The sequence below is a fragment of the Equus przewalskii genome, chromosome 22, assembly GCF_037783145.1.
Source record: "Equus przewalskii isolate Varuska chromosome 22, EquPr2, whole genome shotgun sequence".
NCBI classification, from domain to species: Eukaryota; Metazoa; Chordata; class Mammalia; order Perissodactyla; family Equidae; genus Equus; species Equus przewalskii.
Window position 1 is genome coordinate 39,117,376 of NC_091852.1, and position 25,295 is coordinate 39,142,670.

The window sequence follows — 25,295 nt, forward strand, 5'->3', positions numbered from 1 at the left end:
TTTGCCAGGAATGTGGGGAGGGGGAGGCCTGTGACCTTGTTGGCTGGCGTTTTTCCACCAGCCTTCGGGTGCTTGCAGGGAGGGGGGAGATGTCATTGGCTGTCTCTCTCTGTGGTGGACTCTGGCGCCAGGAAGCTGAGGAGCTGGGCTCTGGGAAGTTTCGGTTTCTTGATATTCTCTGGACAGCAGATTCCTGTAACAAACTTCAAGGACCCAGGAGTAGCCAAACTTTCATGTGAGCCTGAGGCCATCTGGGTTTAACAGTTTGTAACTTCCATTTGGTTGTAAAGCTCAGGGGGTCAAAGGTTAAAGAAACAGATATTTACATATGAGTATAACTAAAGAAGGAGGGAATGGGGGTGAATGTTTTGAACTCCATATATGCTGGGTTCAATGTAGGGGAACCAATATCAGGGCCAGTGTTAATTAAGAGCCTGTAAATATTGAAGGTATGGAGCAAGGAGGCCCAGAGGTTTGGTGAAGGGGAAAACAAGCAGTTCTCTTCTGTTTGCTTCTATTTTCTTAGTTGATTTTAAAAAATCAAGATTATCAGCTATGAGTGAGACCTGGGAGTGAGTGTTGGAGAGAAGAAGATATAAAACAGTCATCTGAAAAAGTGGACAGGAACCTGATCAGAGAATTCCAGCAGAATTATCCCACAGCTCTGAGAACCCACTTGGGATCTGTGGCCATACATGGAAGGCAAATGTGCTTTTCTCCCATTCGGCTGCTTGAATGCAGATGCGCAGTAGGCAGACCTGAATATAACCAGGGTTCCAGTTTTGCAAGGGAAGTTACAATGGACGTAGAGAAGGACAAAAGAGCTGAGAAAGCACACCAGGGAGTTCTGGTGACAATCTAAGCTTTGTGAGGCAGAAAGCTAAACAAGAGAGGTGTTTTGGACAGAGAAAAGGTCCCGGGTGGATCCATAAATTATTGGAAGGGTGATGTTCTTGAGTGAGGATGCAGGAAGAGATGCCATGGATATCAGAAAGTGGGATTTTTGAAAATAAGATTTTGGAGGTTGCTGATAATGACAAGATCTAGGCTATGGCTGTGGGAGGAGTGAAGATGGGGGAGGGGAGGCGGAGAGCAGGAAGAGATGTGGGGGTGAGGAGGTCAGGGAACTAGAATTGGTCTCTTCAGTAAGTGGTTCTGAATCCTGCCTGCATGTTCAGATCAACCGGGGAGTTTTTAAAAAATACCTAATGCCTGAATCCTATTTGAGTAATTAAATCAGTGTCTCTGGGGCTAGGGGAGGACCTGAGCACAGGTATCTTTCAGAACAACCCCAGGCAATTCAAATGTGCAGCCAAATTTGAGGATCTATGATCTCTATAGATGTTGAAGTCACCAAAAATGATGTCAAGAGCAGTGGTGGATGGAAATGCAGTGAGGCAGTTGGTAAAATCTTCCAGGCAGGAAGCAGAATGACTGGGTGCACAGGAAATGAAAGCAAACTGATATACCACCAAGGGAACCAGGATTTCTGAAAGAGAAGCCATGATGAGAAACAAGCAGAGTACCTGTTTGTCTATTCCCACATGAGGAGCTGGAAACGTGGGTGTGGAAACAAAACAGCCACCCTTGGAAAGGGCTGCAGGTAGGCAGGAGGCAGGGAGGAGAGCCAGGTCCAAGCAAGAGGGGAAGGTGTTCAGAGAGCAGTTTGAGAAGAGAATTCAGACGGGAGAAATCAAAGAGATTGAAGGTGAAAGAGACAGTGCTGTTCAAGCTCTGAGTTCCAAAGGCCACACTGGAAGGGCCTGCAGTTTGGGAGGCACGGGAGAGCGCGTCAGATCCAGGAATCGCAGGGATGAGAAGCTGGGACTGTGGAGATGGAGGTCAGGGAGACTGTGAGACGTGATGATTAGCGAAGGGTGGCCGTTAATGCTCAGCGTAGCTTCCTTCTGGGGCTGGGCTGCTTAGGTAGCATGTGGTGGTGAAGCAGGTGGGGGAACCCGGCGAGTGGGTAGTGGGAGGGGCCTGTGGGTCTCTGAATCCTTTTAGGTTGGACTGGGGACAGTGTCAAAGCGGGTAGGAGAACAGACCTAGGAGGAGTGAACGACGGGCCTCCCTGCAAGTCTTTCACACAAGCAGTTAAATGGCCTGAATCTCAGGACTTCAGGACCTGCATTGAGGTTATCTAAGCGCCTGTCTACAGGCTTTAAATGGCCCCGGCGGAATCTTTTTCCTATTTATCTTTCTAGCCCAGGCAGCTAGTATAGTGCCTGGTAGACAGCAGGTGCTTAATAAATGTCCGATGTACTGAAATGAAATGCTTAAAAAGCCAAAGGCAAGGTTTTGTGTCTAGAGTGAAGTAACCAGGTGAGGCGCAGCATTTTATTAGACAGTCTGGATTGTAACCTGACCAGGCTGCACCTATCACTAAGGACACTTACATTTCTAACCACAAACAGCACTTTTAGTTTTTACTCGTTGGAAGAATTAACGTGACATTGTTTCTGCCAGGAATTGTTGCCATAATATATGTGTTTAAGTATTACATGAAGAAATCAGCATTTCTAGCTTGCACTGAGTGCATTAAGCATCCTTGATTCGAAAGAATAAACAGTGTGCACACTTAAGATCAATTTCATGAAAAGCAAAGATGAATTGGATCAGCTCACCCAGGGAGACAGCGGGACCGCAACATTGGCTTTAGTTCGACACCTTGTGCTCTATCTGGGGCACAGGTGTTTCCCTTTCTTTGGGGTTTGTTTTTGGAATAGGGCACAATGTAACACAAAGCAAAAGCAAGGAGAGGCTCTACTTAAAGATTCTGTCGTCTGCTCCCAGCCTCTTGTAGACTCTGTTGTATTTCTTCCTTAGTTGTAACAGTGGATCACAAAAAAACAAATCCGGGTGTTTAATCTAATGTGATGGTTTGCTAGTATATTATTTTTTTGAATTTTTTCTTATGCTGTATATCAAAATAAAGCCCAAAGTTAAGAATTTACTTCTGAGGAAAATAAAAAAGAACAATTTAATCTTATCTAGATGCAACCCACATGCAATAAAAAAGATTCAAAGGAAAATATACAATAATTTGTAAAAATCACAAATATGTAAATCACAAAACAACAATTGAGAGGAAAAATATTTTCATCAAATGTGAAAAAGGGCTAATATTCATAATCAAGTGTATGAAAAAAATAACCCCAATAGTGAAAGAGTCGAAAGATTTGAACAACTTAAAACAAAAAGAGATATAAATTGAAAAGAAAATAAACATAAAATAACAAACAATCAAAATATTAGTTTACACTTCTCAAATGAGCAAAAATGGATTAATAATAATCCACATGCTAGTGAGGATGTGGTATAAAATATCCATGCCATACTTGTGCTGTTGTAATTTAGGGTAACTATTTTGGAAAGTTATATTGAAATGTTACTGTTTGAAAGTTCATAATAGTTCTGGCTCCTCAGCAAAAATATCAATAGAGTGGATACAAAATGTTTCAAGATGTTCATTGTGGTTTTATTTATAATTGTAAAATAATAATGGGAACGATCTGTACAAATGACAACAAATGGCTGGTTATAATAGTATGAAAGTCGTGGCGTTCTTAGAGTACCACAGTGCATGACAGTAAAAGAACGTCATGGAGCGATTAAAAGTAATCCTTAGGAAGCCTACGTAGGCACAGGAAAAAATATTTATGCAGATCAATGAAAAAATACATATTTAAAAGTATATGTGTATTGAGATTATACCCAGTAAAATATGTGAAATTTGGATTAAGATTAAAAGGAACTAAAATTTTTTATTTAATTATTTCGAAAGTAATAAAAATAGTGGCTATAATTAACTAAGCACCTCCTAATGCCAAGCACTGTTCTAAGTGCTTTATATGCTTTATCTAACATGATCCTTAAACAACCCAATTAAGTAGGTATGATTAACATCTCCATATTATAGATGAGGAGATTGAAGCCCAAAGAGGTTTAATAACATTTTTCAAGGTCACTCAGCGACAGTCAGAAGGCGCACGGTCAGAATCGAACCCCTGGCCATCTGGCCTCATGACAACAGAACTATGAATTCTTCTTTTTCAAGCAATTCTAAACTGGTGGAGATGTTGCTTAAATGATTAACAAAGAAGGAATTTTCTGTAAACTTTTCTACTCAGAGAAAGCTAAAAGTGTGAAACAGATCTCTTTAATTCTTTGCCAAATTCCATGGGGATTTCTCTGGCTCTGTAAGAATTCTTTATTTACAAGAAGCTGGGAAAACAAGGACTAGCACCCCATTCCTACCGTCGTTCCTAATGCACCAGTCTCCGCCACACCCTGGTTCAGGGAGAGTTAATATTTGGCATTTTTGGCAGACCCCAAATACTGATTCATCACTCTAAACTAGTCCTCTTCTCTAGCTCGTTCCTAAGAATCCATATTATTTTTTTAGTTTTAGTATATTAAGGTATAAATATTTCAGGATCTTTTCCTACAAGTCTTCATCAATAATGAAAGAGACTGAGACACAAGAAGGACACAACAATAAACAAGGACCGATTTTCAGCAGAAACAAGCTCCATTGAACCACCCTTGGGTCGCAGTTGCTTGTCTTCCCCGGAAGTCCTTGAGACTCTCTGGACTTGGCTGATTTTTCCCTGAGGTCTCATCTCGGTGACCTGGAGAGTGTGCGGGGTGTTCAGCAAGGTGTTCAGTGGGCAGGAGGAAGTCACGAATTCATCCTCCCTACTTTACCCACCACCCAGCAAATCCACCTAGAGGTGAGGCTCCAGCATGCCTTCACCATGGCTGACCAGCAGGTGGACAAAGTGGCTTCTGTGACAGGATGATGTCAGCAGCCAGAGTCAGGGCCAAACTTTGCGAACGCTTCTCAGCTTCACAAAGTCATTTCAACTGTCAGTCTTGCTTTCTCTTCCTGGCCAGATGAGGAAAAGGACAATGATTAAAATACACTCCACGGCATTATTTGTAAAACATTTTAAGACTGTCCTAATTGGATTTATTTTTCTACAACATGGAAAACACTAAATTACATTTACCACATTAAATGCCATGCTGAGGGGAAAAATTTATGTATATAATTTACAATATAAATTTAATACATTTAAACAGGCATTACTATGTTGAGGCAGAAAATTTATGTATAATATACGTGACATATTTTATTTGGTACCGGTTGAGATCTCTCTTAAAAAAGCCCATAGTGTCTTAAATTAATTTTTAAGAAAGTGAGTCTACTTAGCAAGGGCACAAAGAAAGATTCACTAAGGCAGAGGATGTTTCATAAATAAAGTAAGATTAGGTGTAAAATTTGTAACATTTAATTTGGACAAATGTATAGGAGGGATTTCACAGACCTCAATTTTAACACCTTAAAGCGCGTTTTTCTCAGTCGGTGTTTCGGCTTTCCTGAAGGGGTCCTGAAGTGAAATGAATCCAAGCTTCTGCTCCCTGGCGTGGGAATGGGAATTTACTTCTTTAAAGCTATGGGAGTTTTGCTTAGGATTTAATTTCTGTGTCACGAAGGTTAGAATATATTCACCTTTGGTTGGTCCCGTCCAGCTGTGAGATTCTGTTAGTGTCTCTTTTCCAGGAATTATTTCTAGGGCATTCTCACAGAAGATTTTGGGGAAAAATATCCTCTCATTTCCTTCTTTCCAAAGACTGATTGTTTGACCTCACAAATCAGAATTCATTGCTGCTGCTTCTGGGCCGAGAGCTCCCCGCTCTGTCCCTCAGGTACACTCTGTGTCACTCTGCTCTGAATCACAGGTATTCGTTGGCAGGTTGATTTCTTCCACAGGCCGATAAGCTCCTTGAAGGCCAAAATGTGTGTCCTATTCTTTCAAGTGTCCCTTCCTCCAATATTGACAATAGCGATAGACCCCCTGAAAGCAGAGAAGAATTGGGAAGAACTTTGCACATAGAAGGTTCTCTACACTTGTTCAAGGAAGATCAGATGCACCTCAGACGTTGCAACTTGGTGTCTCAGAGACGGGCGCAACTCAGCAGCCGAGTCTCCCTCCTCTCCAGCCCATGACACCCGGACCAGCCTGGGCCCTGGTGTCAGAGCGAGTTTGTGTATCACTCAGCTAGGCTATGGAGCCCACGGTTTGGTCAAACATCAGTCTAGATGTTCAGATGAGGGGATTTTTTCACATATGATTAACATTCAAACAATTAGACTGGAAAAGCAGGTCACCCTCCATAGTGTGGATGGGCCTCATCCAATCAGTTGAAGACCTGAACAGAAAAAACTGAAGTCCCCTTGAAGAAGAAGAAATTCTGCCTCCAGACTGCCTTCAGACTCAAGACTGTGACATCAGCTCTTCCCTAGGTCTCCACCCTACCACCTGCCAGCACAGCTCTCCTGCTACAAACCAACTGCTGCTTGTACAGGATGCGTTCACCCCTCTCGTGATTAGCTTCCCAGCCCCACTCCTGGACCAAAGGGAAGTGGATATGAGATGCTTCATGAACGTTTCCATCACTCTGCACTCTGATGCCAGCTCAGCTGCTAGCAGATGCCAGCCTCGGTTAACCTTCTGGGGCCTGAACCACAGGCAGGAAAGGCCTGGGTTTACTTGTATCTACCATCCAATTTAAGTCATGTCACTTTCCCCAGGAAATCATAGATTATCTGAAGATGAGAGCTTATCTCTACTGGTAAAAGCAGGTTTTAAAGGGCAAGAGCCACTCCAGCAGAAATACTTTGCTACCCCTCAGTAACTATTCTTTTGTATCAGCCCCCTCCCCTGTTGAACTGTATGCATTCCCTTCAGCCCTTTCCAGAAGGGTTAAGATGTGATTCTGTTTCATTATCGGTTCTGAGGGGACCATATATTGATGCTTAAAGGAGCCGCCAAACTAGATTAAGTTCTCCTCTTAAAATCCTAGACTTCTTGCCTAACTTTAAAAATAAAAATAACAGAGGCTGGCCCAGTGGCCTAATGGTTACGTTCCGTGTGCTCCACTTTGGCGGTCGGGGTTTGGTTCCTGAGTGCTGACCTACCCCACTTGTCGGCAGTAGTGGGTGGTGACCCACTACAAAATAGAGGAAGAAGAGCACGGATTTTGGCTCAGGGAGAATCTTCCTGAGCAGAGAAAAAATAACAGAAAGATTGGCAACAGATGTTAGCATAGGGCAAATCTTCCTCAGCAAAAATATAATAAATAAATAAACGAAACCAAGACAGAGGTAACCGGAAGATGGATCACTCCTTCAAAACTAAAGGTTACCGTTTTCAAAAAATGGATCTATTTTCCAATAAAATGTTATTGTAAAAGCAAATGGTATTCAATTGCCCTGGTGTGTGCACAGTCACTTCCTTGCATAAAACTTTTGCTAAAAGCTGAAAACAATTTGCCATCTTGTCCTTCAATCTATTCTCCACATGAAAAGGCAAATTAGATCACAGTAGAATTTCCTGCTTAGAACTCTTCACTGCTCTGCATGCCCTATAGAATAAAATCAGAATTCCTTGGCATGTTGTATAAAGATCAGAGACACAAATGCTGACAGCCTGGAGGTGGGGACAATGACTGAACCGGATGGGCAGAGGTCTGACCAACTGGGAAGTGCACGCGTCATCCATTGGTGCTGTGCTGGAATTAGAACAGGATTGCCAGACTTTCTAAATTTTCTGTAAAGCCGGGAAATCTAGGTTTTTCTGTGTAAAAGATCCTAAATTTTAATGTTAACACCTTATTTTAAAAAAATACTGAATGAGCCAAACAAAACCCATCTAATTTCCCATTTCAACCCACGGCCCCTCTTTGCAATGCTGGACTCTGACGTCCGTCCACCTGTAGGGCTTCAGCTCTCACTCTGCCCCTTAAACACTTACCCAGTGCTCTGATCATAGTCTGAGAAGGGCAGCTCTGTGAATGCACCCCACTGGTTCTCAGTGCGGGCCTCAGTCACGTGCTCACAAACCCCTTCTTGCCTGCTTTTCTTACCTGCAAACATGTAAGTCATATGTCACGATAGCTCAAGCGCATTTCCTCAAGGCATCCCTCCTCTCTACCCAGGCCATAGTCACCATACTGTCCCTTGTCCCCCTCCCTCTCTATCGAACTTCCCTATTACACCTGTAATATTTGGCTCTTTTTTATTCACCTGGCTTTCCCCGAAAGACCGTAAGCTTCCCAAAGGCAGAGACAGCATCTTAGCGATCTCTGTATTCTCAGCACCTGATGCAGTGCCTGGTGCTTCATCATCATCATCAATACACGTAGTACCGACTTCAGTCCTGGTGCCTTACAAGTGTCAACTCTCACAGCAACCAGTTTTGTCCTCATTTTACAGATGAGGAAACTGAAGCAGGGAGTGTGACAAGATTCAACACCAAATAGTCCAGACTCAAAGACCTTGCTTCCAGACCACGCTTCTAGACTATATTTCCTCCCATACAGAGCAGTGTCATTCTTCAGAAATTAAAGCTAAAGGTCATTTCCTAGTAGTTGACCACTTTTCAGTATTTCTAATCCCTTTCTTATGTACGTTCAGTGGCTAATCAAATAAAAGGGCTCAGAGATGTTTCGCCAAGAAGGCAAAACTTTATTAAAATAACAGTGTTCAAAGAATCTAAACTCACCTCACCTTCCGATTTCCTCTGCCCTTGATTCAGCCTTGGTGAAAAGCAGAGTATGGTCTGACCCAGTGCATCCCCATTAGGGAGTTTCTTTTCGTGCAAATAGCAGTTTAAGCAAATATGCCCTTCTGTTTTCTCTAGTGCTCTTTGTTATTGTAGCAAAATCCATGGGGGTTCATGTGGGAAATGAAAGGGCCAGAGACAGCGGGACTTTTCATCATACACAGAAGTGCAGTGAAATGCTTTTTATTCCCGTTCGAGCAGTTATTATTCATCTGTGTGACTGAGGAACAGAAGGTCTAAAGAGAATCTAAGTCCTAGACTGGCCTCTGCTCCTTCACCCAGATGGAAGTTTCAGGGCGAGTGCTGTCACTCTCAAAAACCACGGAGTCAGCCTTTTCCTGTGCAGTTCAAGGACTCAAACTACAGACGCTGTCCTGTTTTTAATCTTATTATAAATACCCAAGTGAAGTAGTTAAATGTTTAGAAAAGCTGGAGACCTGATAATACTAAGAGATTGTGAAGTGCTCGGTTGACACTTAAATAGTGGGGCCAAGGACAACGTAGGAATTCATTTAGTGCTAATGATCAGAATGTAAAAAGCACTGTGTCTGTGAGCAAATGTCCTTCTCTTGGCCAACATCTGTGAATGGATCACTGAAAAATCTGATAAAGGAACATTGTAAAGGTACCCAATGTAATCCAAATGATCTCCATCCGCTACAGCTCCCCTTCTGTAAGGCTCGAACTTGGCATTGTAAAACATTTCAATTACCAGTTTGCTTCAAAATGAACGATGTGCCTGTGGTTAGAAGCCTGCCTTCCTGTCATCAAGGTATTTGAGACCCAGAAAGCTTAACTCCCTGTTTGAATTGATTTTACTTCTGTAATTTTTTAAATAAAGATTTCATGCCCTATATATATGCTTTATTTTTTCCCAAAAATCTTTCTCTATACTCCCAACCCATGGAAAGTGCTGCCATATGCTGGTCATCAGTATATAATTCTATATGAACAGTTTGGGGTCCTTGAGGAAAGAACTATGAAAATCCACATGCACTGTTCTAGAAGGAACTGAAGTAAATTACAGTAGAGTACACTTGCCATGTTAGAATTGACCTTTAAATTATAACGCCTCTCTTTTTGACTCTTTTTCCTTTTTTTTCTTTCTCATATGAAGCCAACATGACTCAAGTATAGGACAATGTTGACTCGTAGGTTTAAACCAGAAAAAAGCAAAGATTTGCTGCCCCTTCCTGTTCCAGTTCCTTAGCATTTCTGAGCTTTCATTTTCTCTTTCGCTGAAACTAAAAACATAATAATTAATTAATGTGTTTGTTCTTCCATTTATTGCTTCATATAGTCGTTCACTCAGTTATTCATTCAGTGAATGAATATAAGCCATAATACGCACCTAGGAACCACGCTCTGTGCAACATGACTGGGACACAAAACTGACCAACGCGACAAGGAAGGAAAAATGAAGAATTTCAAGGCAAAATTACATGAGAATCTGTTTTAAAGTGTCCATCAGTTCTATGAGTTGTAACAAATCCATCCGTTCAGTTGTACCAAATCTGTGATGCCTGGGCTTAGTGACAGTCTGAGGAAGAGAGAAAGGACAGGAAGGGGTGGACAGGAAGGAAAGGGAGGGGGATTCAGAGACAATGGGCAGGCACAGAGAACAGGATGTAATCCAGGCAAGACAGCACGCAGAGGACAACTTGTTTCCTCTCTATTTTAAATCCAATATAAGCTCTTTAATAAAGAGCTACATGAATTTAGCCTGAGTATGTTCCTTTTGGAGCAAGATTTGTGTCTAAAGTTTAACTTAATTCTGGCAATTATTGTCAGATGATCTAGAAGAAAATATTGCATCTGGTACGACATTTCTGGGGAGGCCCATGAAACTCTCACCAACACCAAGCTTCTTTCCTCTTACCTGTGTCCCATTTGGCCAGCAAGAGCTATTCTCACAGTTGGATCAGATGCATACTCTTCAATTCAGCCACTTGGGGGCAATACCACAGTCGTTGGTGGCAATACCACAGCCATTGATGACACACCACAGAGATGCCATATCTCCAGGAAACACCATCCACCCACTTGAAACTTGATGCTTACCATTCCCTCCTCCTCCTTTCACCCTTGACCTTGCTAACTAGAAACTGTCTTTCAGGACCCTCGTCACACAGCCCCTCTTCTCAGAAGTTTGTCCTGATTCTTCCCAAGCTACCAAGCCAATCAAGAACTCCTCTCTTCCATTTCCCCTCAGCACTTTATAAGTACATTTTCCACTGTAGCTGGGAAACGATTGTTTAATTATTAACAAGCTCCTCCACAACCTCAACCTCCTTCCAGATGCCTCTTTCCACCTCCTTGCCTTGGCTGAAACCTAGTCAACCATTTCCCTCCACAGCCCTCTCATGGGGAGGTTGATATACCTCTCCGTATACTACAGGGTCGTGAGGAAGGGTGGCGTTCCCCTGGCTCCTCACTGCCAGTTCTGGACAGTTTGCTTCCCTGACCTCGATAAAACTATCACTATTGTGACGTCTCTGGGTTCGTTGTGGCATCTCTGCCATCCTTGTGGCTGTAATTTGCCAGCCCCTCCAGCAATTGGCTCCTGCCTCCTTGTCTTATGCTTATCCCCAGCCCTGTCACAGTCCCAGGAGATGCAGTATGAATGCAGACAACACACCTAAAACATGCCTTCTGTCCTATCTGATCATCTGATTCAGTTGTTCACTTCCTCATTCTTGCCATAGCCTAGGGTTACTATTCTTCTAAAACCTTGAGTTTCAGTATCTCCCTCCAGGACCTTCCTTCCCTCCATCTTTCACACCTCTTCATCCTGCCATCACTCCTCTTGGACTTCTTTGAGAATTCTAGTTCCTTGGTCCCCCAGTTTCACCCATCACTCAGCTCCTTCAGGCCTCTTTGTTCCCTATAAGGCTGGACTCGCATGGTTGATAATATTTTTTTTTTTTGGTAATTTGTCAGATATCACTTTAATACACAACTTTTTCATATGTAAAGTTGAGGAACCTTTCCTAGATCATTGTCCTTTTTTTTTTTGAGATTTCAGTTGTACATTATTGTTAGTAACGTTGTGGGTACACCACTTCACCCTTTGTGCCCGCCCCCTTTTCCCTGGTAACCACCGATCGGTTCTCTATGTCTATATGTTAACTTCCACCTATAAGTGGGGTCATATAGAGTTCGTCTTTCTCTGTCTGGCTTATTTCGCTTAACATAATACCCTCAAGGTCCATCCATGTTGATGCAAATGGAACAATTTGGTCGTTTTTTATGGCTGAGTAGTATTCCATTGTGTATGTATACCATATCTTCTTTATCCAGTCGTCAGTTTCTGGGCATTTAGGTTAGTTCCATGTCTTGGCTATTTTAAATAATGCTGCGATGAACATAGGGGTGCATGGGATTCTTGGGATTGCTGATTTCAGGTTCTTAGGATAGATACCCAGCAGTGGGATAGCTGGGTTATAGGGTATTTCTATTTTTAACTTTTTGAGAAATCTCCATACTGTTTTCCATAGTGGCTGCACTAGTTTGCATTCCCACCAACAGTGTATGAGGGTTCCTTTTTCTCCACAACCTCTCCATCATTTGTCACTTTGGGTTTTGGATATTTTTGCCAATCTAACGGGTGTAAGGTGATATCTTAGTGTAGTTTTGATTTGCATTTCCCTGATGATCAGCGATGATGAACATCTTTTCATGTATCTATTGGCCATACTTATATCTTCTTTGGAGAAATGTCTGTTCATGTCCTCTGCCCATTTTTTGATCAGGTTGTTTGTTTTTTTGTTGTTAAGCCGTGTGAGTTCTTTGTATATTATGGATATTAATCCTTTGTCGGATAAGTAGCTTGTAAATATTTTTCCCAATTAGTGGGCTGTTTTTTTGTTTCAATCCTGTTTTCCCTTGCCTTGAAGAAACTCTTTAGTCTGATGAAGTCCCATTTGTTTATTCTTTCTATTGTTTCCCTCATCTGAGGAGTTATAGTGTCCGAAAAGATTCTTTTGAAACTGATGTCAAAGAGTGTACTGCCTATATTCTCTTCTAGAAGACTTATTGTTTCAGGCCTAATCTTTAGGTCTTTGATCCATTTTGAGTTTATTTTTGTGAATGGTGAAAAACAATGTCGATTTTCATTCTTTTACATGTGGCTGTCCAGTTTTCCCAGCACCATTTGTTGAAGAGACTTTCTTTTCTCCATTGTAGGCCCTCAGCTCCTTTGTTGAAGATTAGCTGTCCATAGATGTGTGGTTTTATCTCTGGGCTTTCAATTCTGTTCCATTGATCTGTGCACCTGTTTTTGTACCAGTACCATGCTGTTTTGATCACTGTAGCTTTGTAGTATGTTTTGAAATCGGGGATTGTGATGCCTCCGGCTTTGTTTTTCTTACTCAGGATTGCTTTAGCAATTCGTGGTCTTTTGCTGCCCCATATGAATTTTAGGACTCTTTGTTCAATTTCTGTAAAGAATGTCCTTGGGATTCTGATTGGGATAGTGTTGAATCTGTAGATTGCTTTAGGTAGTATGGACATTTTAACTATGTTTATTCTTCCAATCCATGTGCCTGGAATGTCTTTCCATCTCTTTATGTCGTCGTCAATTTCTTTCAAGAAAGTCTTGTAGTTTTCATTGTATAGATCTTTCACTTCCTTGGTTAAGTTTATCCCAAGGTATTTTATTCTTTTCGTTGCGATTGTGAATGGGATTGAGTTCTTGAGTTCTTTTTCTGTTGGTTCATTGTTAGTATATAGAAATGCTACTGATTTATGTATGCTGATTTTATACCCTGCAACTTTGCTGTAGCTGTTGATTGTTTCTAATAGTTTTCCTATGGATTCTTTGGGGTTTTCTATATATAAGATCATGTCATCTGCAAACAACAAGAGTTTTACTTCTTCATTGCCTATTTGGATTCCTTTTATTTCTTTTTCCTACCTAATTGCTCTGGCCAACACCTCCAGTACTATGTTGAATAGGATTGGTGAAAGTGGGCACCCTTGTCTTGTTTCTGTCCTCAGAGGGATGGCTTTCAGTTTTTGTCCGTTGAGTATGATGTTGGCTGTGGGTTTGTCATATACAGCCTTTATTATGTTGAGGTACTTTCCTTCTATACCCATTTTATTGAGGGTTTTTATCATAAATGGGTGTTGGATCTTGTCAAATGCTTTCTCTGCATCTATTGAGATGATCATGTGGTTTTTGTTTCTCATTTTGTTAATGTAGTGTATCACGTTGATTGACTTGCGGATGTTGAACCATCCCTGTGTCCCTGGTATAAATCCTACTTGATCATGGTGTATAATGTTTTGATGTATTGCTGTATTCAGTTTGCCAGAATTTTGTTGAAGATTTTTGCATCTATGTTCATCAATGATATCGGCCTGTAGTTCTCCTTCTTTGTGTTGTCCTTGTCAGGTTTGGGGATCAGAGTGATGTTGGCTTCATAGAATGTGTTAGGGAGTACTCCATCTTCCTCAATTTTCTGGAATAGTTTGAGAAGGATAGGTATTAAATCTTCTTTGAATGTTTGGTAGAATTCTCCAGAGAAGCCGTCTGGTCCTGGACTCTTATTTTTGGGGAGGTTTTTGATTACTGTTTCTATTTCTTTACTTGTGATTGGCCTATTCAGATTCTCCATTTCTTCCTGGTTCAGTTTGGAGAGGTTGTAAGAGTCCAGGAATTTGTCCATTTCTTCTAGGTTGTTCAATTTGTTGGCATATAGTTTTTCATAGTATTCTCTTATGATCCCTTGTATTTCTTTGGTATCTGTTGTGATTTCTCCTCTCTCATTTCTAATTTTATTTATTTGAGATTTCTCTCTTCTTTTCTTGGTGAGTCTGGCCAAGGGTTTGTCGATTTTGTTAATTTTTTCAAAGAACCAACTCTTTGTTTCATTGATCCTTTCTACTGTCTTTTTAGTTTCAATATCGTTTATTTCTGCTCTTATTTTTATTATTTCCCTCCTTCTACTGACTCTGGGCTTTGTTTGTTCTTCTCTTTCTAATTCTGTTAGGTGTCATTTGAGGTTGCTTATGTGAGCTTTTTCTTGTTTTGTGAGGTAAGCCTGTATTGCGATGAATTTCCCTCTTAGGACTGCTTTTGCTGCATCCCAAATGATTTGGTATGACGTGTTCTCATTTTCATTTGTCTCCAGATAATATTTGATTTCTTCTTTAATTTCTTCAATAATCCATTGTTTGTTCAGTAGAGTGTTGTTTAGTATCCACATTTTTGCACCTTTCTCTACTTTATTCTTGTAGTTGATTTCTAGTTTCATAGCATTGTGATCAGAAAAGATGCTTGATATTATTTCAGCTCTCTTGTATTTATTGATGCTTGCTTTGTTTCCCAAAATATGGTCAATCCTTGAGAATGTTCCATGTGCACTTGAGAAGAATGTATAGCCTGCTGTTTTTGGATGAAGTGTTCTATATATATCTATTAAGTCCATCTGGTCTAATTTTTCATTTAATTCTATTATTTCCTTGTTGATTTTCTGTCTGGATGTTCTGTCCATTGGTGTTAATGGGGTGTTGAGGTCCCCTACTATTATAGTATTGTTGTTGATGTCTTCTTTTAGTTCTGTTAAGAGTTGCTTTACAAATTTTGGTGCTCCTGTGTTGGGTGCATATATATTTACAAGTGCTATGTCTTCTTGGTGGAGAGTCCCTTTTATCATTATATACTGTCCCTCTTTGTCTTTCTTTACCTGTTTTGCTTTGAAGTCTACTTTGTCTGATATTAGTATAGTGACACCTGCTTTCTTTTGTTCATTATTAGCTTGGAGTATTGTCTTCCATCCCTTCACTCTGACTCTGTGTTTGTCTTTGGGGCTGAGGTGTGTTTCCTGGAGGCAGCATATTGTTGGGTCTTGTTCTTTGATCCATCCTGCCACTCTGTGTCTTTTGATTGGAGAGTTCAATACATTTCCATTTAGAGTGATTATTGAAACATGGGGGCCTACCACTGCCATTTTATGTCTTGTTTTCCGGTTCTCTTCAATTTCCTTTGTTTCTCATCCCATGGTTTAGTCTGTTCTGATGGAGAACTGCTACTCTCTGTTGTTGTCCTTCTACTTATCTCCTTTGCTCTTGGTTTTGTAGTCACTTTCCTTTTTTTGATTTTTCAGGAATGAGGGTTTTCCTGAGCATTTCTTGAAGAGGAGGTTTGGTGGCAATGAACTCCCTTAATTTTTGTTTATCTGGGAAAGTTTTTATTTCTCCATTGTATTTGAAGGATATTTTCGCTGGGTAGAGAATTCTCGGCTGCAGGTTTTTGTCCTTCAGATTTTTGAATATATCATTCCACTCTCTTCTAGCCTGTAAAGTTTCTGCTGAGAAACCTGCTGAAAGCCTGATGGGGGTTCCTTTTTAGGTTAATTTCTTCTGCCTGGCTGCCCTTAGTATTCTCTCCTTGTCGTTGACTTTTGCTAGCTTCACTACTATATGTCTTGGGGTTGGTCTACTTGCATTGATAAAGTTTGGAGATCTATTGGCTTCTGTCACATGAAGTTCCATCTCTCTCCCCAGGTTTGGGAAGTTCTCTGCCATTATTTCTTTGAATAGGCTTTCTGCCCCCTTCTCCCTCTCTTCTCCCTCTGGTATACCTATAATCCTTAGGTTGCATCTCCTAATTGTGTCAGATAATTCTCGGAGAGTTTCTTCATTTCTTTTTAGTCTTAGCTCTCTCTCCTTCTCTGCCTGCAGCATTTCTATATTCCTATCTTCCAAATTGCTAATTCTTTCCTCCATATTATTGGCCTTACTGTTCAGTGCGTCTAGATTTTTCTTAATCTCCTCTATTGTGTTCTTCATTTCCAGTATTTCTGTTTGGTTCTTCTTTATAGTATCGAACTCTTTTGTGACATAGCTCCTGAACTCGTTGAGTTGTCTATCTGAATTCTCTTTTAACTCATTGAGTTTTTTAATGATGGCTGTTTTAAAGTCATCATCATTTAGGTTGTATATTTCATTGTCTTTGGGATTGTTTGCTGTGTGTTTGTCATTTTCCTTCTGTTCTGGAGATTTAATATATTTTTTCATATTGCTTGATGGTGTAGATTTGTGCCTCTGCATAGAGATAGAGTTTAGTTTGCTTCTACTTGTTTCTACTGGTGTGGTGGGGGGACAGCTATTTATACTGCTGGAACCCTATCAGCTGTTGCTAACTGGGCCTGGGCCCCTCCTCGCAGTCACAGTGGTCCTATGGGTTCCCTCTTCAGCTGTGGGGGCCGTCACAGGGGGGCTTCAGATTGCTGGTGCCTACTGTTGCAGACCACCTAGACGCGCTCCCTCCTTAGGTTCTGCAGCGGTGTTATGGGCTTTCCCAGCGGCCAGGGGCAGGATCACTTATATTTGCAGCTCTGTCACTGTCGGCGCCTACAAAATCTCGCTTGTCCACTATTGGTCACAGCAGAGCTATGGGCATCTTCTGCAGTCTGTTGTTAGCTCGCCTAGCTATGCTACTTTTGTCCCAGGGTCTTCCAGCCTTGTGGTTGCTGGATGGGTGCTCTCTACTAGTGCTGTGCAGAGGCTATCACTGAGGCTTCTGTGAGACTGTAGAGTATCCCCCTGGGCCACAGAGCCGGGTCGCTACAACTCCACCCAGCCCCAGTCCTCTCCCCTAGGATCTCAGGGAGCCCACTGCCCTGTCTGGGGGATAGCCGGATACCTTGAGTTCAGTGGCAGCTGGTCGGCTGCTGCCCTGCCTGGGATTCTCCTCTTTGGGACCCTCCTGGCGTTGTGGATGCTGGGCGGGGCCTCTCTGATAATGGCTGGTAAAGACTCTGCCTGCTGCCGGGACAGAACTCTAGAGTTTCTCGCCCGGGCCGGCGTAGCCAGCCACTGGAGCTCCACCCAGCCCCAATCCTCTCCCAGGAGATCTCTGGTAGTCCGAGCCCCTCCCGGGCAAAAGCCCGGTCAGTGGAGCTGGCGGTGGCAGCTGGTGGGCCGGCGCACCGTTTGGGAGAGCCCCCAGGCATTGTGGAGGTTGGGCAGGGCCTCTCCGATAATGGCAGGCAAAGACCCTACCTGCTGCCTGGACGGGACTTCAGAGTTTCTCTCCCAGGCCGCGTAGTCAGCCGCTGGAGCTCCACCCAGCCCCAGACCTCTCCCAGGAGATCTCCGGTAGTCCCGAGCCCCTCCCGGGTGAAAGCCCAGTCAGAGGTGCTGGCGGTGGCAGCTGGCGGTGGCAGCTGGCGGGCCGGCATACCGTTTGGGATTCTCTCCGGGAGCCCCCAGGCATTGTGGATGCTGGGCGGGACCTCTCTGCTAACGGCGGGTAGGGGTTTTCCCCACCGCCTTCGGTGTGTAACTCTGGAGCTTCCCTCTGGGCTCAGGTGTAATTGTGGGGGGCTTAAGTAGGGCTCTGTTCACCTGTTTCCACCATAGCTCCTTTGGTGTGCACTCCCTCCTGTCCTTGGTGTGCGGCGATGTTCTGGGGGCGTCCACTGGAAGAAAGCCGCCCACAGGCTCTAGGCTGTTCAGGGGTCAGGGTCGGAGAGTTTCACCTATCTCCACCTCCTCCCCGAGGGAAGTCCGTGGGCCTTCCGATGTATAGCAGTGTGGGTCTCTCCGATGTCCTGAGATGCTATATAGATATCCTTTGTCAAGCAATGAATGTCCAATTAGTTGTAGATTCGAAGGGGGAGAGACAAAGAAGTCTGCTCACGCTGCCATCTTGGATCTTCTCTCCCGTGGTTGATACTATGAACTCACCTCCCTGACACCCTCCATTCCTTGATGTCCTATCTATTAGTCAGTAGGGGCCTATCATGGAGAACTGTATACCCTTGCAGATTGGTACCATTTCAAATTCATGATGCTAATCTGACACAATATCACAATCATGCCAAACCCATATGCAACCCCCATCTCCTACTTTGTTGGGAAAATTAGGCCATCAAGTGTGGTCTCCTATAGATTCACAACACCTGCTCTTAAATTTATCTGGAGCCCCATTCTTACTTCCTTTCTTGCAGACCCACGTCTTCATCCTCTGATACAGGACAATGCTCCTGTGAGTACGTCCAATCCCATCCCCCTAAGATTCTCTGGGATCCTGCCCCCTTAGCCATCCCTCTCTATTAGTATCTTCCATTTTTTCTTCGGTGTGAACTTCTTCCCCTCTGCTGACAAACAAATTCAAAACTCTCCCATCATTAAAAGGAAGGGAAGAAAACAACTATTGATTTCCTATCCTCTTCTTATCATGTCCAAAGGTCTCCTCCTTTTTCATCCAAACTTCATGAAGGAGGTGTCTCTTGTCTCTTTTCCTCACCTCCAGACTGTTCCTCATGCTCTTCAATCTGGCCAGAGCTTCTGGTCTTGGTGGAGAAATCAATGTGAGTTTTTCTTTCCAGTTCAAATTATAAAGTATAGTTGACTACTTTTGTAGAATTAGGATTTAAAATTGGATTTTAGAAGGAAAGTATTTATATATGTATCCATCTATTTAATGTGTTTTCAATTTAGAATGTAGATCAAGTCAAAACACTAACATGTGAATGGCCAATACACATATAAGAATAAGCTCAAATATAGGAATAGTCAGACAAATGCACATTAACCACAAAATGGATTTTATATTTATAAATGTAATACTTATTATTGGTGAGTGTGTAGGAAATTGATGATTTCATTTTCTTCCCCGGCAGTGCAAGATGGCGGAAGCTTCCTATAATTTGTCTCAATACAAAATGCCCATTCCTTTTGATTCCCTATCTCCACTTGGATTTATTTGTCACAGAAAGCCTAATTAATTGCACCTTTCTAAATTTGTTATGCTTGTCTTATAGGTCAGGAAGTGATTACTATTTACAATAAAATTTTAAGAAAACAAGGAAAAAAAAGAGAAATGCTTCAATCTCCCATCATTGGAGTAAAGTAGCACTGTAACGTGTCACAAGCAAAGAAAAGATTATTTAAATCTAATTTTCACTATATATTTATTGCAGGGTACTTTTTAAAGCGAATTAGAAGCTAACTTCTTCAAAAAATATTTGCAGTCAAATTTAGGTGGCGATTCCTTATAAGGACCTTTAATAAGAGTGGAGTGTCCGAGAATAAAATATAACTTGGCATCTGTAATTCTGGTTGAGGACAGAACCACTTGCTTTGAAGTGAGAACAGCAGGGTTGGTTGTGACCATGTATTTTGAATGTGGCTCCGGATAGTCGGAGATTCCCCGACTGTTTGTTTTATTGCAAGGCCATCACGTCCTACTCCTTTAGTTTTATCCCTCTTTCCTTCCAGTCTAAGTCCATTTGACCCTAGAAATAGCTAGGAATAGCTTTCATTTCAAGTCATCTTGTCTCTTATTCAGTGTTCACTTCAAATTGTATCTATCCTTTCATTTCTGAGGACCCTACTGAAGAAGACTTGAGTGTTGGAGAACTCAGATTGTACATAAGTCTAGGCTGGCGGCAAGGAATGAGGTTTGTTATTGAAAGGCAGCCAGATGAGAAGATGGGAGTTAGAACTCAGGAAAAGAGTAGGGATTTTATTTGGGGTTTAGGTAGGGGAGGGACAGCATGTGCTGGGGATTTAGGTAGGGAGAGGAAGCATGCTGCCTTGCTGGTTGGCGCCTTCCCACCAGCCTGCGTGTAGCCTTGAAGACTGAATTTCTTTTCCCTTGACTGTCTGGACTTTTCTCTTTAGTTTTCGTCTTCAGCCTGCATTTGGCCTAGTGAGGCCGGATCTTGATGTTTGGACCTTGACTTCCTGGGAAAGACAGCTCACTCACATAGTAAGGAGGGACAGAAAACGTGGTTAGTTTTAAACAACAGTTGATTACGTTGAATATGCCCAGACGCCGCTAGCAAAGCTCATCTCAAAGTTTGTGCTCTGGGGAAGATTTTTTAACTTTTTCCTTCTCATTTCACTTCCACAGCCATGCTCCCACCCCCAGAGTAATCTGCAACATTTCTGCATCTCAGAACATCACTCTCACCCATTCTGTTCAGGAGAGCTTAATCCATCAAAGGAGGGTAAATTGGATTATCCCAGTAGGGAAAGGATGGGCATTTTGAGAGTAAGGGATTATCCCAGTGGAGGGCTGGTGGTGGTGTTGGGGTGTGTGTCTGCGTGTGTGTGTGTGTGTGTGTGTGTGTGTGTGTGTTTGGGGGGCAGGGGGCTGGGCCGAGATGGTGGTGACCACCCAGTGTTGAATGATGAAGACGTGAGTCTGGATTCTGAACCTAGGCGTATGGGCCCTTGTCCGAGGTGGGTGGGGTTAAAGATAGCCCGGGTGGGAGTGAGGCAGCGTCTCATCCCCTTTAAAACTCTCCCCTCAAGTTGAAGATCAATAAGCCATAGTTCGTAAATCAGAAAGTTTATCCGACATATGTAACCCCGTGTATTTCCTTTTTGTCATCCCTGAGTCTCGGGTCAACCCCATTCCTGCTCTGTCCTCCAGGAATTGAGGCAAAGGAGCAAACCCCTGGTCGGGTCGGGTCACCTGGGTAGGAAGAGCAAACCGCGCCCCGCCCCGGGTTGACAGCTAGGAGGAAACCTTTGGGAACAGCCAGTTCCTTACTCTGGACGAATCTCCCACCAATGAGAACTTTTGCAACGTAGACACGCCTAATTTTACAGACAAGACGCTCTATGGTTCTTGTAAAAGTTAAACAGCTGATTAAAGTGCAAAGGACAGAGTCTGGGACAACACAAGTGCTTAATAAACCGTCTCCGTTATTATTATTATCATGAACCCGTTAGTTATAAGCGGGGGTGCGAAAAAGACAAGGCAGAGCCAGAAAGCTCTGCACAAGGGGCGGGACGTGAGAACCTCGAATTTAGGAGGGGGGTGGCGGGGGCGATGCCACACTAGCAGCCAATCCAGCTGTCCCCGGGAGGAAGAGGAGGAGCCAAGGCCCTCCCGGGGCTCGGCTCTGCTCGGTCCAGGAGTGCGCCCTTGACACCGCTGCACTTCTCCGGCTCGCGCAGCCGCCACCGCAGCCTGCTCTCCGCGCCTGACGAGGCCACCGCACCCTCCTCGCGCAGACATGGCCTCAGTGGCCACCACCACGGCCGTGAAGGTGAGATTAGCGGTGCCAGTGGCGGCGGGTCCACCCTGCCCTGTGCTCTCTCGTTCCTACCCCGGGGGACCGCGCCTCTGGGCCATGCGCCCTGCCTGTTCGCCCCCGCCGCGGCGGGGAGGGTCTGGTGCACGGCATCCCGGGCCTGGTCGCCCAGGGGCAGGGAGCGAAGGGACAGGGAACGCTTGCAGAGTCGCACAGCTGCATCTGCACCAGGCAGGGCGTGGGCTAGCCCTTTCCTTCCCAGGCGCCATTCCTTTCCGGGGAGATGCGCCTGGCCGGGGCTAGCGCGCGTGCCAGGTGAGGGAGAATCTGCAGTTGGTGAGACCCTCTTCCTGAGCGCTGCCAGATTTACGCTTCCGCTCGGACTAGGCTCCCTGCCCGGCAGCTCACGTGGGAGAAATGCGTGCTTGCTGTTTTGCAAGCTTCTGGCTTTTTTTTTTCCTTCCTGTTCCAGAAAATATACTTCCAGAAAGTAGCCCTTCTCTGTTCTGAGGTTTTCCCCTGCAGCGCAATGCTTTAGGGATTCTGAGATTTGCTTACAGCACCGAAGTGGAGGACAGTCCAGGGCCGCTCCGTGTTTGGAGGACTCTGGCTTTAAACTGCTTTGCTTGCAACCTGGGAAGTTAGAGGTCAGTTTTCTTGTGCCCTCGGACCTCAGAGGTCTGCGTACAAGGGATCACCTTGCGGTAGGAGCTTGGACCAGAGGAGGGCGTGAGTCCCGAAGGGAGCCGCGAGCTTCCCTGGGGCTTTTAAACACGTCTCTCCTGGTTGCTGCCTGGGAGGGAGTGAAGAGTTACAGAGCCTAGGGAAGAATTGGTGATCAATCTTCAGATCTCTTCTAGGCTGTTTGTGATTGGTTAAGAACCCACTTAACTTGTTTGACTTGAGAAATTCTTGGCGGATGGGATAGGAAGGTCCACCGCCTTCTCGGGAATCTCTTGTGATTCCCCGCTTTGTGCTCAGTTCTCCTAGGAGGAGGCAAATCGCTGGGGTCAGCGTGTAATCAGCCAGAGGGATTCGTTTATTAGGTCCTTGCAGCTCTTAATGAGACACTTATGATGGGGAAAAGGGGAGGGCAGCGTCGCAGTCACACACATGTATGAAACTCCGTTTTGAAAAGGATCTTGCATTCAACAGATATTGGTAGAACGCCCCTCCCTCACCAGTCACTGAGAACAAGGCAGAAAGCGTTTTTATGAAGCTCCTGTGCAAAGTGAGCGAGGTCCGTAGGTGCCCATCTGTAAGTGGGGGTTTTACCGCAGGGTTTCCTGGGACGTTTAGACTTGTGTTGTCTGCCCAGCACGTGGTTGAAACTTATTAAATGGTAGTGCTTCTAAGTGGGGGAGCTGAGAGTAATTTTGAATATCTTTTCTCCAACAATTGAATGGTCATGATAGGTCTCATGAGCCCCCAGCCTTCAGTGGGCAAGCAGGAAACTCTGACCTACCCTTACAGGAATGTACTTCAAGTGAGATTGAAAACAGAGAGGGATGCTATTTATAAGTGTCGTTTTAATCTAGTTCCTCATTCTCCCTGCACCCAGGGGCCCTGTGATATTGGGTTGGTGCACTAAGTGCAGAGTGGACGCTGTGGTCGAGCCCCGAGGTGATTATTGAAGGAGGCAGATATTTGGTCCTGGCGAGCAGCTCACTATAAAGTTGAGGTCCACATAGTACCAGGCCTGCCCGCTACTTTCTGTCTCTGAGGATGGGAAGGTGACCACTTTGCTGTTGAGAATCCATGATGCCAACTGCAGTCCCCCGACTGCTGAGCCAACATCCCATGTAGAAAACACGAGGAGCCAGTGTCCAGAGCAAAGCAGGCTTATAGAAGCCATATCCTATCCGCAGATTGTGGAATGTAGAACTGGAACGTTCCTTAAGACCATATAGCCACACAAACCCCTTTTTGTGGACATAAAGCTGAGGCGCAGAAAGGTCAACTGAGGTGTCCAGACTTACACAGTTGGCCCTAGATAGTGACAGAATTGGGCCTAGAACCTGGCGTTCCACCAGCTGGATGTTCTGAGGCATTTCTGAAATGAGACTTGTGGTCTCTATTCTCTGTTTCGTTGTGGAGTAAGGAGATCCTGCAGCCTTAAGGCAGAGGGAGTGTGGAGTGAGGGCGTAAAGCAGGCTGCCTCCCTGTGCCCATGGGGCGCTCTCCCGTGGTGGTGAGAACAGCCGTTTTCTGGGTGGACCTCAGGGAGGTGTCATCCTTATCAGCCATGGGCGGGTGGTGTGCTTCACTTTGTGGAGGGCTGAACCTGTCTTTGGCGTCTAGACAGGGCATTCTGAGGGTTCCTTCAATGGGCTATGTCCCCGCCAGGCAGCTGCCCAGCTTTTGCTCTGGAGGATTAAAAACAAATTCGATGTAATCCTGGTTGCTGTGGCAAGGAGGGCATATGGTCCCCTCATCGGTGGATCGGGGGTTCTCAACAAATATTATTAAGGAGGAGGAGCAAGTCGTGGAGTCTAGACTGTGGAGAACAGGCATTGTAAGCTCTTTTTTTGGCTGGCTGTCTGTGGCCAGCAAAGGCCTTCAGAATGAAAGGCCTTGAGTGACCCTCCGAACCTGGGGGACAACCCACAGGCCACAACTGGAAACCAGATGACCAGTGAGCCTTTATTTTTTGCCTAGGGACACCATGTCCTGAGCATTGCAGGACGGATGGCGCATCTCGGCCCCTCTGCACGAAATGCCAGTAGCACTACCCCCAGTCATCATGTTGGGGCAGAAATGTCCCCTGGGTTTCCAGGAAACCCCAGGAGAGCCGATTCACACTCGGGTGAGGGCCGTGGACTAAATCCCCAAGACAGAGATGGCCCGGTGAGGAGACGTCGGAGCAGCCAGGTTTGTGTCCTGACCAGCAGAGAAAAATGAGGAGAAAAAGGGCCTTTTATTGTTGCTTTGAGGAAGTGCATTTTGATTTGGTTACGTTTTGCTGGAGGTGGGAGTGTGTACAGAAACAGTGACAGGTAATAATGCATTATGTCATTTGATGTTCACAATTCTCTGAATTAAGGAAAAATCTTCCCCTTCTAGGTGCAGATGAGGAAACAGGTGATAGAAACTTTTGTGCGCAATGGACTCCAGGTCCTTCACTGGGATTATGATCGTGGCATCCTAGTCTGTGCCTCAGAAGCATGTACAGCGGTGGTTCTCCAAGCCCACCTGGGAATTTGTTAGAATGCAGATTCTCGGGCCCCACCCCAGTCCTGCTGAATCAGAAATTCTGGGGGGCGGGGCCCAGGGTCTGGGTTTTAAAAAGAGCCTCAGTGGAGTCAGATGCCCATGGGAGCGTGACCCCCGCTGACCAGGGAGCTTTGAAAAGGCTGGGCGTCTGCATTTTCCCCCAGCTCCTCAGGGGAGCCCTAGTATCCTAGTTGCCTGTGGCTGCTGTAACAGTTACCACGGACTGGATGGCTTGAAACAGCGCAATGTCTCTCTTGCAGTTCTGGAGGGCGGGCTTCCAGGATGAGTCCTACGGGGCTACACTTGGGTGTCAGCAGGGCAGGTCCTCTTGGAAGGCCTAACGGGGCATTCATTTCCCTGCCTTTTCCAGCTTCTAGAGGTCACCCGCATCCCTTGGTTCACAGTGCGCATCACATCGCCTTACATCCCTCTGCTTCCAACATCGCAT

At 44.4% G+C, this 25,295-nt stretch overlaps 1 protein-coding gene across 7 annotated transcripts in view; it reads left to right on the forward strand.

The window, feature by feature from the left end:
- Positions 1-21,204: 21,204 nt before the first annotated feature.
- Positions 21,205-25,295, forward strand: part of LOC103544582 (S-methyl-5'-thioadenosine phosphorylase) — a 31,977-nt gene continuing 27,886 nt past the window's right edge. For 2 of the 7 annotated variants that reach the window (XR_011531318.1, XR_011531319.1), the window contains exons 1-2: positions 22,833-22,892; positions 24,293-24,505. Coding sequence is in view for 4 of the 7 variants with exons in the window: in XM_070589701.1 (XP_070445802.1) it covers positions 22,848-22,892; positions 24,293-24,505 (258 nt within the window). In the remaining 3 variants the exon portion in view is untranslated. Of the gene's footprint in view, positions 21,650-22,143; positions 22,282-22,794; positions 22,893-24,292; positions 24,506-25,295 lie in introns of those variants that run through there. The other 5 variants (XR_011531320.1, XM_070589704.1, XM_070589702.1 and 2 more) reach the window with 4 other exon arrangements.